This window comes from Arachis duranensis, chromosome 5 (genome assembly GCF_000817695.3).
Source record: "Arachis duranensis cultivar V14167 chromosome 5, aradu.V14167.gnm2.J7QH, whole genome shotgun sequence".
Taxonomy (NCBI): Eukaryota; Viridiplantae; Streptophyta; class Magnoliopsida; order Fabales; family Fabaceae; genus Arachis; species Arachis duranensis.
In genome coordinates, this window is record NC_029776.3 from 2,219,750 (window position 1) to 2,234,929 (window position 15,180).

Here is a 15,180-nt window from a genome sequence, read left to right on the forward strand (position 1 = left end):
AAGTTGAACCAGTGTCCTTACCGGGAAGCGCCTTCAGAACCATCCCCTCCGGACCACAGCAACCAACCCTAATATCACCAATCTGCATGGGATTATAGTTGGCCACGCTGCTTGCCGTCTCTGCTGCCACTTTTCCGGTCTCAGCTACTGCTGCTGCTTTCAGCCGGATACGCTCAGCTCTTGAGCCAATGACCTGGCCGAGGATAGAAGCTGCAATGGTCAATGCCATTGCTGATTTAGGCATCACTACCGACTTCCGAAGCATGGCTATAAAGGGAACAGCAGCATGCACGGCTGCAAACCAAGACAGCGAGAATTTCTTGGTGTGTTCCTTCCACATGCCCAGGGGCACATTAAGTGCCATGCCCATTGCTGCAATACAAAGCATTTTCGCAGGAAGGGGCTGCGGGCGCAGGTTTTTCACAAATGCTGTACGAGCAAGAGCAGCTCTTGCAGCAACAACAGCAGGTGGGCATCTAATCTTTATTCCAGGTGGTGGCCGAAAAGCCGTAGCAACAAGTGGGAGAACATTGCTTACAGCTCTATAAGACTTAGCTATAGGGCAATTTCCATTTGCTAGCCATTCATTTCCAAGCGCTTCATGCTTTGATGCATCCCCTTCCTAAAATGTTTGGCAGGAGAAAGAAAAAGCAACATAAGTCAAGTTTCTTAAACAGTTAGCAACTTAACAACAACAAGAAAAGCCTTATCCTACAAGGTGGAGTAGACTAGGTGAATCACACTACACCATTGTTGCATCCTATCATGAACCATTTTTGTAAACAAGCCACCAAGCTTAATTACTTCACAATGGTTTGATCCATGTTTCTTCTTAAGCTACCTTCCACTTTTACAAGTCTTCTCCGACATGATCAAACCACTCAAGAATCTTAAATCTATTCTAAACAAGGCACTACCGTAACTTCAATGCGTTCATTCTTAACCCCATCCTGTCTAGTGTTATTTCCACTCATCCATCACACCAATCTCATCTATACAGCACAGCTTCTTCTATTGTTGGATTTTACTGCCCAACGTGTATCATAAATCGTAGCTGTAAATCATATTATCATGAGGCTGTAAATCAAAATGGTAGTTGTTTCGTCCCATCCATATGTCACAATGGGAGTTCTGTTTAGTAAACATACTTGTAAGAGGGTAAAGAAACGGTAAAAGGAAACACAAATGAAAAATTTTACCAGGGACGAGTGTTCCTTTCTCTTTGATGATTCCGACTTCTGCTTCTTCCATTTCTCAGAAAGAGTCCCAAAATTAAATAGGCCACCAGGTCCAAATGCTGACAGACTTATGGTAGCAGCTCTTCCTGCTAACGGGTTAAAAACAGGCATAGAATCGGCTTCCCTACAGCCATTGTTAAAGTCAGATCTCTCAAAGAGGGGAACAACTCCATCTTTCCCATGGAAGAGCTTAAATGCCATGTCAAAACTAGGACCATCTTCAAATATAGGACCCTTTCTTCCATGGACCTGAATATTAAGAACACAATTAGCCAAACTAATAGTTAACTATTAATCCCAATTTGAAATTTCATCTTGAGACAAAATGCCAGAGGAAACGTTACAACAATCATTAGATGAACAACTTACAGGAACAGGCATATAAGCTGAAGAGAAGGAGAAGTTTGTAGGTTTGTTGATGTTCCTCAAGAATGGGCACCTTTGCATGTCCATTGCATCAAAGGGGCACTCAGATTCATCACCAATCCCATTCATTCCGTTTAGAAAAAAGTCCATTGCTTCTTTTGTTGAAAAAACTTCCTCTAGAAACAAGGAAAAAAATACATTTCATATCAGAAGAAACCAATCATATAACATAAATAGAAAATTCTATTGCAAGGAACTAGGCTTATGCAAACTAGTAACCCATAAAGTATATGACCAGTCCAATAGAAATTAAGAAACTAAGCTGCAAAGCATCAAAGGAATGCTGTGAGAAATGAAAGAAACAATGAAGCTATTACAAAAGTTATAAAAACTCCAAAGGAAGAAAGCCCAATTAACTAGTATCCACATCACAATCACTGTCTTCTCAATCACCTGGTCTGATAAACAAAAAAAAGCCTCCCCATATTCAGACAAATCACAAAATAAGCACAACAAGTTAAACATACAATTCATCTCATGAAAGAAGAAGGGGGCAACAGATTGCACAGTGCTGTAGTGAAATCATACTATCACCTTTCACAAATACAGTGTTAGACAATGATTTCAAAATATCAGGAACCAATCAGAAGCTTCTAGAAGACATACACACAACAATTAATAATAACAATTCAACCATAAATCGAAATACAATTAATTCACAGTAAGAAACCAAAAATGCAATTAAGCACAAATTGCAGCAAAATGGAAGTATCAAAGAATCCAGAAACCGAGAAATGACAAGGGGACCAATATGAAAACCAACAAATTTCAAAAAAAAAAAATCATGCATTTCTAACACCGAATCGAAGGGGAAAAAAGGATTGAATTTCAGAGAAACTAAGAATCGAAAAAGCGAAAGCGATTGGCGGAGAGAGAGGAGGAAGAAGAAACCTTGTGGAGAGAACTGCGGTTTGTGGTGACCACAAGCACGGGCGTACGGAGGCCACGGGATTTACAGAGGAGGCAACAGCTAACCTGCTTAGCCGGTAAATGGCACGTGCCTTTACTTCTAAGTACTGTTTCGTTTTTGTGGAGTTGCCTGATCCACCTAACCGGTTCCCACTTTTGGTTTGACACGGTTCAGGTATACTTGATTCTGGTGCTAGATTCTGCCAGAATTAATATTAATATTCACTAAAATGTTTATGCGTTTAATTTTAGTTGTATTCTTTTGAGTCAATGTATTTAATCATAATGCATTTAATGCATTTAAAACAACAACGCAATTATAGTTAAAACAAATCCCTTTAAATTTATTTTGTGATAGACTTGGTATCTATAAAGCACGGATACCTTTTTGATTTGTTATATTCGTATATCGGACACATTTTAAATATTATAATTATTCGTAGTCGTCTAATACGCATATTTTTTGTGTCTAAATATATTTTTTATGTTAATCTGTCTAACCTTATTCTTAACATGTACTTTGAAATGAGTTTAGAAACAGCATATATTATTAATTATTAAAATAAAAAAATTTTAAAATACTTTATATAATTAAAACAATATATAAAATTAAATTGATAACTATATAAAACTTCTTATATTATCAACGTAATAAAATTAAATTAAAAAAGATATGCTTGAAAATAAAATACAATTTTCGCACTTAGCAAAATGACGGCATCGAGAAAAATGACGCATTCAAAAAGCCACATAATTACGTGAACTATATTTACACAGTTCAGATACTGCTCATATTCTAGACCTGACTTAAACCTAAACAAATTATTGCTGTAATAATCATAAGGTAACAAAACACGGCGGGGTTTTCCCAAATTTCAATATCCTCCATATTGTTGCTTTGGGGCAATTCCATATCTACCTTGCATTCCGTTAGCGCTTCCATAAGCTGGTGGTGCTGCACTGTAAGCAGGGCAATCTTTTGCCCAATGGCCAGGTTGATGGCATTTAAAGCATTCGCCAGAGGCTCCTCCTGATCCGGCAGATGCCCTGCTTGTGAATCCACCGCCTCTTGCTGCCGGCTGAGCAGGCATATTCATCATATTATTAGGGCATTGTGCAGAGCTGTGACCAGAGCAACCACATATGCTACATGACATATATGAAGCAGGAGCAGGAGCACCAGTTGAAGTAGCAAAAGAGTTGCTATATTGGTTTCTATAATCAATACCGGCACTACTGTTGCTCATCACAGAATTGTAAACTGGTGGTGGCATAGATTGTCCAGTTCCAGTGCTGACTAGTCCGGCAGTATTAGCTATGGTGCTAGGATTGGTACCTTCTCCATTCTCAGACTTAAGCTTATCAATCATATCCAGAAGAAATTTAGATTCAGATGGAAAGCTTACCTTCTCTGCTTTTACTACCGTCGACTTGACACGCTGCTCATCACTGTACGTTTCCTCCTTTACTTTCAACTTGAACATATACTTACCAAAGAGAACCTTACGCATGATTTCTGCAAATTTTTCATCATCCATTTGTTCGAATTTAAGGTTATACAATTCTTTAGCAGACATACCCATGATCTCCTCGCCACTCTCCTGGAAAGCAGTAACCCATGTCAAGCCAGTGTGATCCTGAATCTGGAATTGCAGAATGTACCTATAATCACAAGCATCAACAGTCTGATCACACCTTTCACATCGCCATTTCCCATCTCCATTATTAGTCACTTTTTTGTTGCATTGCCTGTCACCTATCAGGACAGGGCAAGCTGTGTAGCAGAAGTTATCAACCTTCATGTATGAAATACTTGCACAAACAGATATCCAATCAGGCTTCTCAGATGTCCCTAATTTCTCATCTTTAATCTGGGATACGGTCTTCCGCACATCAGACTTGCCAAAATTAGATGCTTCTCTGGAAAGAGAAATAGTAGGAACATTCCTCCCCTCCTTGTCAAACCATTCCCTCAGCCTACAAGCATCCACAAAATCAGGCTCTACAAATAGCTGGCTAGTGGCTATGGTCCCAACTGACTTCCCGTTGAAATCACTTACTCTGACGGCTTTGGCAGCCAAAACTGGAAATCTTCCAGCATCACAGAGACTTTGTAGCCTTTGTCCTTCTGCATTGCAAAAATTTCCCCACATGGTTAATTCAACACTTCGACCAGACATGTCTTTCAACTGGAGGGTTCTCTTTTGAGTTTCAGTGCCATTTTTCCTCATAATTGAAGCAGTAGGACTAATAGAAGACACCACACCAATCACATCCAAAATAGTATTGTTTTCAATAGTTTCAACTTCAATAATTGGACGGAAGTTAAAAGTCTGCTGTGGAATTGACACATCATCATGGCATGGTTGTATAATGGTGGCTATATCAAGGGTCAGTTCTTGATCATTACGAAGGTGATTGAAGTCCTTATTTGCTGCCTTTAAATGTCCCCTGGAAAGCAGATAGATATTTCCAGCTTCAATTACATTGTAAAACTGATCAGCCACAGTATTAAAGCAAGTTGCCCGGATTTCTCCACCATCAGAATCAAGAAGATCAAAAGAAAACACTTTTCCATCACCTCGGGCACTACTATAGTGCCTGAGTTCTCCCTTAGCTGTTACTCTAGCTTTAATTGTCCAGTTATTCTGGTATGGATTCAATGCGGCTATTGGAATGATCCTAGGGTGAGCTTCATTTCTTGCCGCAGGGCCTCTGTTATTGTACACCGGAGATGGCTGTCGATACATGGGCTGAGGTGGACGAGCATAAGAATTTTGAAAGGGCCTTGATGCCTCAGATTGGGGATTGCGATAACCCACATTCTGATCACCATAAGACCCACCAGACTGTCCTGATCTAGGTAATGTAGCTCCAGGCTCTGGTTTAGGATAAGTAAAAGGAACATTTGTTGAACTATAACCTGCAATGCCAGAACTAGGTCCCATAGCTCTAGGCTCTGCTTTTGGATAAGCAGGAGGGGCATTTGATGCACCGAATCTCCCCATGTCAAAACTAGAAGAGCCAACACTACTAGCAGGTTGATTTACTTTTGGGGGTTCCGGAGAAGGACCAGGCACATTATTCCCAGAGGTAATTCCTGATTGATCAGTTGCAGATTGTGACGGAGCAAATTTTGTTGCACTGACCGGTTTTCCAAGTAGCTCGCATTTGTCCAACAGAATATCTAGTTCAATGATAATAATGATCCTGTTTATAATGAAAATGAAGCCAGATCATCACAAATTATTGGTATTGAGGCCAAAAATACCTAAAGCTGCAATCAATACCAAAATCTACAGACACAGTCACACACACACACAACAGGGCAATAAAGCATTCAACTGTAAAACTGTTCCTGCGCCCTCGGAAATGAATATAAAATCAATTTCCTTTCATTTAATTCTTCAGCTATCACACAATACCCAGTCATCCTACTTCCAAAGATCCCATTTTCCGAAGCATTAAAATTCATGAGATTTCAAAGACAACACAAACTTGGAAACCCGGAGGACAGAACACAAAACAGATTGAACTTAATCAAAACTTGAATAAACAAGAATAGATATTAAAGCTGTCAAACACACCAGAAGATAAGAGAACAACACAATAAAGAACCACCTTTAACAAACCACCACCCCCAGAAAATCATCTCAATCCAAAGCAACAACATCCCCTTTCCGCTGACTCCAAAGCTAAAAAGATAAAATTGATAGCTAAGACACAAAGAGAAAAAGGGAGAAACAACACATACGATCGGCCCTGGACAAGGCTGCATGTGTACTGATTGAGAACGATGATAGAACCTCTCTGCAACTTGCCAGAATGGATCAAATCGTTCTTCTGCGTAGCGAGCATGCTTTGCTGGTAATGGGAGCCATCAGAGAGAACCAAACGGAACCTCTCGGTATTGTTCTGTTGCGACTGCACAAGCTTGAAGTCCATTACTTGCAAAATCGGCTTCAGATCCTCAGCCGAACTGGAATTCTCGCACATCTTCGTAATCGCCGATTCGGTGAGTTTCACCTCCATTTTTTGGGAACCCTAGCAAGAAATTGAAACCGCGTTTAGTGATGTAAAACGAAACGCCGAAGTTTGGTTAGAGTGCGTTGAAGCGTTTTGGAGAGAGAGAGAGAGAGAGAGTGGTGGTGAGTTGAGAAAAGAAGAGTGAGAAATTTGAAACCCTAGAGGCTGGGGGGGAAGAATTTAAAGAAGCGCCATAATTAGGGGTACGTTTTGGAATTGGAGGAGGAAGCGCGAAATTGAGTGTGTGGGATTTAATTTGAAAAGGGCAAAAAACAGTGTTGGGGTTTTACTGAAATTACGAACGTGTCCTCCCTACGACCATACATTTGGGCATCACGAAATCTAAAAAGACTTCTCGGAGAAGCCATGGAGTTTACACGTGGGTGTGATTGAAGAGAAGTCATAGGTGCTTAGATAATTGGATTTGATGTTCCAGGTTAATGAAAAATGCTTCTTTTTTTGTTGGATAAAATAAAAAAACAATAGGAGGAAAAGAAAATAATGTAAGAGTCTTTTTTTTTTGTGTGGTTTAGTTGGATGAAAAATAAAAAGAAAAAATAAACATGTTAGTATAGTGTAAAGTTCTATAATTAAAGTAAATTATTATAAACGATTTTTTTAAGAGTTTATTGTTTATGAAAAAATACCATGCTCATCATGAAGGCAGTTAAGACTTGCAGTTTGTTTTAATATCTATTATTCTATTTTTAATATAAATTGTCTCATTTTAAGACATTGATTGTGGACTACTCTTTTATCGTTCTATTATACATAGAAGAAAAATGTACCCTATTCATTAATCCAAAGAGAAGACTATGTGGAAGATGAAATTTGATAACATTAATCTCGTATAAATTTCTTTGATAACGTCAATTTTCAGTCAAAAGAATGGTTAAGCTATGAGTTTGGAATAACCAGCAGTTGCACGTTGCACTCATAAAATTATGAATAATATTATACATTTTAATCTTTTTGTTAACCAAATTCAATAAAATTAATCTAAATTAACAAAAATTAATTATGACTTAATATTATTTTAAATTTTATTGTTTAATTCAGTTAGACTTAATTTATTAAAAAATTTAGATGTGTAATATTAGTCTAAAATTAAAGAAGAGAAAAAAATGCAAATTAGTTTAGACTTAATCAAACTTTGTAAAAAAAATAAAAATCAGTAAAAAAGTGACAAGTATACTTATTTTGGACTTCATGAATCTTATTTAATTATTAATCAAAATGTCACTATTTTATAATCGAACTATATTATTTTATTATGAAATAATATTATTGTGAGTTATTTTTATGATTCGCATTATTTGCACTACTTTTTTAGTATATTTTTCACTTTTAAGTATAAAAGTGAATATGATAAAAATAACTAAATAAAAATATTATTTCTAAAAGAAAAGGACACACAACATTTAGGTTGCATTTCATTTTTAGAATAGGATAAAATAAGATGTTAAAAATAAGACATAAAAAATAGATACACAAAAATTAATATACTTGTATTTTATTTAGCGATAAACTAAAAAAATTAAAAAAAGTATAATTTATTCTATTTTTTTATTAAAAAATTTGGAAAGAAACATATATATAAATAATAAAAGTTATAATTATGAAAAATTAACAAGAATAATAAAAGAAAATATAAAAAATACATTGTGTCTCTTATTTGTGTCTCTGGATCATAATTGAATACAAAATACACTAATTCATGTCTTTGGACATAATGTCTTTGTCCATGTCTTATCTACCAAACACAATTTTGTATCTCAAGTGTTCCTATCTCAGTGTCTCATGTGAAGTAATAAACTGAAAGGTTAATCCCCATTGATTTTTGTAACTTCTATGAAATGTATGCCCCACTATCTTAATTTAAGAATAATTAACTCTTTACTTTACCACTTTACCAACTTTCTCCCTATAGACGATCTTAAATCTATGAAAATATACCAAAACAATTATATTAAGTAGATATATACCAAATCAATGAATTATATCTCAAATAGCATAGTTTTTCCATACTTAGTTACCTAAAGGTCGCCGGTTCGAGTTTCCTATCTTTGGTTAAAAAAACAAAAAAAAAGTAGATGTGTACCAAAATTTAATAACTAAATCATCTACCGTAATATAACAAAAAATGCTACAAATATGTCTATTTTTCTCCAACAATAGATTTCAGATATACTGAGTTTGACATGCAGTAATACCGAAAATTAGATCCTTCGATTTTCCGACAAAATTCCTTGAATCGCTTGTAGGAGTCGCTGTTTCTCGCCTGCCAACTCTGCATTCTGCTTCCGAAGGTCTTCTATCTGCTTTCTTTGTTCTGAATCCTTCCTGAAAATTCATAACATAAATGATTATTATATCAATCAATTCATGCATACATTGTGTGATATGGTATTAGGCTGGTAGGAAATAGCATTAATAGTTACTAGCATACCATTGTTTGCTTTTTAATCTAAATTCTTTAGCTCATAAGTTCATAAAATCAGAACATCTAAAACTTTAAGGTATCCAAACACAAAATATACTTGGATAAGTTAAAAATTTTTTATACAATTATTCAATGTCGTCAAATTATGTTATTGGCGGACAAAAGTAATTAGCAAATCAAGTGATTTATGTTAGCAAGAACTAAACTATGATATGGTTTGTTACCTGTTGATGAGGGACAAACAATCTTTTAATGATTGAACTTCCTTTTCAACGATTTCACACCGCTTCAAGACAGCTTGAATATCCAAGCAAACTGATGGTGTGAAATTTTCCTTTGCCTCGGGCATTCTGCAACACAAGCAATCCAATAGTCAATAGAATACTAGATAGGAAGAAATTCTATTGGAGAACGTTTCCTTTTTTGGGATTGGTTTCCAGTGACATACTTCATTGGCTGTTGATGCATGGGCTGAGGTTGATGAACATATGAATTTTGAAAGGGGCTTATTGAAGCCTGAGATTCAGGATTGCAGAAACCCATGTTTCGATTTGCATAAGATTCGTCAAAATTTGCTGACACAGGAGTTCCAATCGGATTACATTTCTTAAGTATCACATCTAGATCAACGATGATGATAATCCTGTTTACAGTGAAAATCACAGCCAATCACAAATATTGACATCCAAAAGCACTAAAGAAGCTACCATCAGGTCCAGTCTAGTGTTCAAGGTAGCTAAAATGTGGATTTAAATCTTAAAATCTTTCTAGTGTTGAATAAGTCAGTTTATTCTGAACATTTATAGCATTTGGTGATTTTACTGTTTAAATATGTTACAGTTTCACGTTCAAGTATTTAATTAATTCTTCTGATTTTTTGGTAAAAATATTGATTTTCAAACATGTTAGTATGTTACAATTTTGTGTTTCAAATAAGACAACAACTAATCACCTCACTCGTTAGTTTAAGCAATTGTCGAGAATTTGATCTCGCCCTAGCAACCTATTAGCCAAATAGCTTTAAATCATGGATCCATGGTGAATTAGTCCTTAGTGAAATAAGGAATACCAAATCATTCACACTGTACTCATACATCAATTGACCATCTCATGTATGTCTTTCCATGTCTTTCCCTGTCTCTCGCCACTTGTCTATCTTCTGTTTGATTCAATTTCTGCGAGATTTTCTCACTTATACGTTTCAAATAAGAATGTTAGCTTAAATAAATTGATCATATAAATAATCACATTCATCCGCTCATCCCTTAGTATAACACATGCAGCAATCCTAAATTATTCAAATTTGATTAAGCAACACAGCTAAGGTCACCAGCACGTTCAACAAAATCAAAACCCTAAAAACTGAATAAAGAAAAGGAAAAAAAAAAGGAAGGAAATTAAGCGAGAAGAGCGAAAGATACGTACGTGCTGTTCTGGATAACGGAGGTGGTGAACAAAGTGAGGACGATGATGGAACCAGTCTGCAAGGTGCCGGAAGTGAGCAAGTGGTTCTTCTTGGTGGCGAGTATAGACTGCTGGTAGTGAGAGCCATCGGAGAGCACCAAGCAGTACCTGTCCTGCGACGGGAAAAGCTTCACGTGGATTACTTGCAAAACCGGCTTCAGATTCTCAATCGAACTGAAATGGTTCGAGCAAATTGTGGTTATCGCCGATGGGGTGAGTTGAACAGCCATTCGATCAGAGTCAGAAATCGGAGACAAGAGAGGGTCGAAGCATGAATTTAAAGGGAAGCGCCAAAATGGCAAGGTAGCTGCTAGCTAGGTGCTGCCACCATGAGTCAGTTACAAATAATATATAACAAAAAAAAAAATTAGAACCTCAAAAGGGGCTAATTTTTTGTTATTGAAGTAGGAGTGTAAATATAGCTTAATATTATAATTTTTTGTGTTTTTTAAAACGGTGAAAAGTACATAAATCGGAGGGTCTGTACTTTAAATTTTTTTATTTTTTTTAACGCAAATTGGACGGTCTGATTTGTGTACTTCTCAAAAATCGAACGGTTCGATTTCTGTACATCTACAAATCGGACGATCTGATTTATGTACCTCTAAAAATCAGACGGTCCGATTTCTATACCTCTAATAAATCAGACGATCCAATTTTTACTTCTCTAATTAAACGATTTCACATTTGAATATAACAACCCAACAATCCACATTTTCAAAAAAACTCCACTATCACTTCAATATTAAAAATAAAAAATTTCCTCAAAAGACTTACCGTCGTAATTCCGTTGCTGATGATAAGCAACAAAGGTTCATGAGAAAGTAGACCGAACAATTATGTTAATGATAAATTTTTTGTTTTTTTGTGATTAAAGACAAAAGAAATACACAGGAAAAAAATTTAAAAAAAGGACATATTTTGATTATTTTCTGCTAAAAATCAATCAAATTTTGCTAGAGTAACAATCACTCTGTATAAGAAGTATTATATTACATTTACACGGCAGTTTTTGAGTTTTTGTCATGTAATCTGCCGTCACATTTGCAATTCATTAGATTAAAGTCAAATTTACAGTTGAAAGTCTGTTATACAATTCTTAAATCTTAATAATTATGTTAATGATTAATTTAATTAGCGCTAAAAGTGAGTTACTTTTCTTCAGATTTTATGCTCATTTGCTTAAATTATGCATTTTGTTAATTTGTGAATAAGAATAGTGTTTAAAAATTAAGATATTAAAACATTTAAAAATCATTTTTAATTATTGAATTAAAATCATGAAATAAACTTAAAAATTATTAATTTATCTATTATTAATAATTGAACAAAAAATCAAATAAAATTCATGGTTGACCATAAAAAATATTTTTATATTCTATTTTCAATAAATTCTTACAAAATTTAAAAATAAAAATAAAAATAAAAATACCTCGGAGTTTTTGACCATGACCGTAACAGTGGTAACACTCATCCAACGGGGTTTTGTCTTCTCTTACACCTTGACCCCCAAAAAAAAATCTTCTCTTTCTTATTCTTCTCATCTTTGCTCCGATGACCAGATAAATGGTTCCGGACTCCGGCTCCGCCGTCATTTCCGTTCACTTAAAGGCCTTAAACCCCTAACACCCCTTCTCTTTTAGATTTCTTTATCATCATAATTATTGATGGATCCTTCGTCTGAGCCGCACGATGAAGTTCCCAATAAAATCCCCGTTTGGCTTTCCGTGCTGCGGTTGGCTCTGGCAATTGCACTCCCCTTGATGGCGCTCTTCTCGATTCCGTTTCTGGTAGGGTTGTTGTTGGTGGTTTTCGACGATTTCTCAATCCCTAGCCCCATTTCTCTCCCATCACAGTGCAAAATTGTCTCCAGAGGTTTGCTTCGTTCATATTCAATCACTTCCCTCACGTTCATTTGCTCAAATTAGAACAACAAAAAAAAAAATTTTCCTTGCTTTTTTGGGATTGTAGAATTTAGCTCAGTCAGTAGTGTGGTTAAGGTATTGAAAGGTGGGAATTGTTCAAGTAAAAGGGAGTTTAGTGAATGCTTAATTTAACAAAATATTGAATTCACTTAGCTGCTCTACTTGTTCATTTAGTTATTTATTTATCTTTATAAGAAAGTGAAAGTCTGAAATTGTTGTGGGAAATGCTAGTTTTGAATTGTAGACATTTTGATCACAATTGGGTTACTTAGTGGCAAAGGCAAGAACTAAGGCATTTGTTATTGTTGGTGTTGGGTCATGGAAATGTTGAGTCTGTTGACGTTCTAACTTTTGAGGTCTGCATATCAGGGCATAATAGTCCTTATCAGTTTAGGTAGACAATATCACTCATTTATGTGTTCTTCATGGAAAAGATGTTCTCATGTATGTTGTCTCTTTCAGTATATAATAATTTGGTTGCGAAGGAAGTGAATTAAATGCTTTAAACTAGTGTTGCACCTTATAGATATTTTTTGTGCTAATCATTGCTTTGGTTTATGTTTTTTCAGTTCTGGTATTATTTTGATTCACAATAGTGATTTAGTTTGAAGCCTTGTGAAGAAATGTCATATTGATGGCATATTTTAGTTCTCATCACATTGTGTCTGCTGTTACCATTTTTTACTACAGGTGTTGATCTTAGGTCATCCAAGATTTGCGAACTTGGATTATTAAATTATAAAGCAAAAGATGTATTCCATCATTTTGAAAGGAGCAAATATCGCTGTAGATTTGATTACTATTGGGCTTCAGTATTCCAGGTTATTATGAATTGCTGTCAATCGTCCATTCGGTGGTTATTTATTTTCGTCTCAGTGACAAATTGTTTTTTGAGATGTAATAATCAGTAATATTTATATCGTGTGTGCACGCGCTCGAGCGCACATGCAGCACGTATAGCTTATCCATGGTTTATCATCTGATGATTGTGATTATTAAAGAGCAAGTGATAATTGTTTTCGGGGGTTTTAAATCATTTTCCTTAACACTGTTTCAGGTGGAGTATAAAGATCACTTTTCAGGTCAGATACAAGTTGCATTTGCAGAGGCTCCAAATGAGGCCCTTCCTCTTTATTGCAGGCCTAATTTTGGTGCTGCATGGTTGGCACAATACAAATTTAAGGTTGGAATCCCAACCTGTGGTCTTCGATAACATTTTTGATTATGTGAACGTTTCTTAGAAGTGTCATAAATAATAATAGTTAACAATTATCACGATTTAGGTTAGCTCTATAGTATTACAATATCATTTATATTTTCTCTTCCTCCTCTTAGGTCAACGAAACTTATGATTGTTGGTACACATCTGGTGTATCTAAAGTGCGTTTTGATCAAGATAACCTTTTCAGTTGCCAGGCAGATGGGCAGTCTGCTCTTGAGAAGATTAAACTATATTCTAATATGTGAGTACTTTACATTATTTCTATGCCAAACCAAATATTTTATTGCTTATTTGCTATGATCTAAATTGTTAGACATAATTAAAATGTGTTTGTAGAGAGTGTATAACATTATAGTTGTCATTTTTGTGCCAAGAGGTTTTATGATCACATAAATAGGTGTGGCATTGCCTTAGATAGGAATTTTTGACATATAAAATGAATTCTTATGATAAAGTCTATAATTCTGAAGATAAAGTTACCGTCCATAGAGATATTTTTGCATCACCATATGGTTGAGTTAGCAAGCCGTATACACCTGTACTTTTGAAAACTATAATTTATAAATATATTTTTATGATGTTATCATTTGTGTTATGCATGAATCTTCTATCAGGGCCACGGAGATGGTGCGCTCGTGGTTTTCCGGTAGGATAAGGAACAAGTATTGGAAATGGGAAACCATAGCCGGTCTTGTGGCTGGGTTCTCAACTTCTTTGATCTCTATAACCTTTTTTAGGTTCCTACAACTACTACTATCTAAAACATATCGGTGTTTTACATCATGGATATTGTCTCGACGAGTCAATGCTGTTTTCATCAAGCGGGCATGTTTTCTTTTGGCATACTTATCCTTTGTAGCTTGGTTAGCTGTTGAATATGGGAAGAGGCTTGGTCTAATGGATATTTTCAGCATCCATAGATCATAGCACTTAATTTTGACAAGTGCGATGCCTTTTAATTGTAACATTATAATTGTAGAAGGTGACATTCTTGTCCCATGAAAAGTAAGCGGCTGCTTCATATAGTTATGTATAGTATGAGTGAAAATTAAAGATGTAATAGTTTGATTTGAATGAAAGGTCTTGTTCCGCCATAGTATTCGGAAATAACAAATCTAAGTTCGTGGTTGAATTAGATTACACTCTTGTTCACTCAAGTTTATGGCTTGAATTGATAAAAGTTGTTAGGAATCATTTTTGTATGAAAACTGAATGGAGCTACCATATTTTAAGAAATGAATCTTCTCAATTTAATTTATGCGACAAAATTAAGTGTGATTTCTCATAAGAGTCTCTTTGTATCACATGTTTTGTGATTCTGTAATTAAATATCATATTTAACATTTTCAAGTGAAAATTAAATTGTGAGGATCAATTTCCCTTGTTTTTCTTAATTATGCTTGGTGTTAGTTGATGAAATATTTAATATTTTATATATACAACATAACACAATTCAATTAAGAGTTCGTGTATTTTTTGAGTTTAAAATTAATTCAAGCAAAGAATACTCAAGAAGCAAAAATCAAT

At 35.3% G+C, this 15,180-nt stretch overlaps 4 protein-coding genes across 4 annotated transcripts in view; 1 reads left to right on the plus strand and 3 right to left on the minus strand.

Annotated features, from left to right (window-relative positions):
• LOC107487115 (uncharacterized) overlaps positions 1-2,721 on the minus strand; it is a gene marked incomplete in the record, with an annotated part of 2,955 nt that extends 234 nt beyond the window's left edge. The window contains 4 exon segments of the mRNA XM_016107707.3: positions 1-622; positions 1,200-1,487; positions 1,608-1,780; positions 2,556-2,721. Coding sequence (XP_015963193.1) covers positions 1-622; positions 1,200-1,487; positions 1,608-1,754 — 1,057 coding nt within the window.
• A 572-nt stretch (positions 2,722-3,293) lies between these two features.
• Positions 3,294-6,853, minus strand: LOC107487112 (replication protein A 70 kDa DNA-binding subunit E). The gene is made up of 2 exons (XM_016107705.3): positions 6,328-6,853; positions 3,294-5,783 (listed from the first exon to the last, which is right to left on the minus strand). Exons 1-2 carry the CDS (start codon positions 6,603-6,605, stop codon positions 3,449-3,451), a joined length of 2,613 nt encoding a protein of 870 aa, XP_015963191.1. The 5' UTR covers positions 6,606-6,853; the 3' UTR covers positions 3,294-3,448.
• Positions 6,854-8,531: 1,678 nt separating this feature from the next.
• On the minus strand, positions 8,532-12,007 carry LOC107487113 (replication protein A 70 kDa DNA-binding subunit C). Its single transcript, XM_016107706.3, has 5 exons — positions 11,939-12,007; positions 10,468-10,827; positions 9,491-9,685; positions 9,267-9,392; positions 8,532-8,942 (listed from the first exon to the last, which is right to left on the minus strand). The coding sequence occupies exons 2-5, from the start codon at positions 10,734-10,736 to the stop codon at positions 8,819-8,821; spliced, it is 714 nt and encodes a 237-aa protein (XP_015963192.1). The 5' UTR covers positions 10,737-10,827; positions 11,939-12,007; the 3' UTR covers positions 8,532-8,818.
• Positions 12,008-12,033: 26 nt separating this feature from the next.
• Positions 12,034-14,921, plus strand: LOC107487111 (uncharacterized). Its single transcript, XM_016107704.3, has 5 exons — positions 12,034-12,381; positions 13,122-13,252; positions 13,489-13,614; positions 13,767-13,894; positions 14,268-14,921. The coding sequence occupies exons 1-5, from the start codon at positions 12,174-12,176 to the stop codon at positions 14,578-14,580; spliced, it is 906 nt and encodes a 301-aa protein (XP_015963190.1). The 5' UTR covers positions 12,034-12,173; the 3' UTR covers positions 14,581-14,921.
• The last annotated feature ends 259 nt before the right edge of the window (positions 14,922-15,180 follow it).

Excerpts from the sequence above, each read along its gene's own strand:
- LOC107487111 (XM_016107704.3), top strand. The coding sequence starts at position 12,174 with ATGGATCCTTCGTCTGAGCCGCACGATGAAGTTCCCAATAAAATCCCC. Across the intron at positions 12,382-13,121 it reads GTGCAAAATTGTCTCCAGAG|GTGTTGATCTTAGGTCATCC; the intron begins GTTTGCTTCGTT and ends TTTTTACTACAG. Across the intron at positions 13,253-13,488 it reads ATTGGGCTTCAGTATTCCAG|GTGGAGTATAAAGATCACTT; the intron begins GTTATTATGAAT and ends ACACTGTTTCAG.
- LOC107487112 (XM_016107705.3), bottom strand. The coding sequence starts at position 6,605 with ATGGAGGTGAAACTCACCGAATCGGCGATTACGAAGATGTGCGAGAAT. Across the intron at positions 5,784-6,327 it reads AGCCTTGTCCAGGGCCGATC|GATCATTATTATCATTGAAC; the intron begins GTATGTGTTGTT and ends CATTATAAACAG.
- LOC107487113 (XM_016107706.3), bottom strand. The coding sequence starts at position 10,736 with ATGGCTGTTCAACTCACCCCATCGGCGATAACCACAATTTGCTCGAAC. Across the intron at positions 9,686-10,467 it reads TCCGTTATCCAGAACAGCAC|GATTATCATCATCGTTGATC; the intron begins GTACGTATCTTT and ends CACTGTAAACAG. Across the intron at positions 9,393-9,490 it reads ATGCATCAACAGCCAATGAA|AATGCCCGAGGCAAAGGAAA; the intron begins GTATGTCACTGG and ends CTTGTGTTGCAG.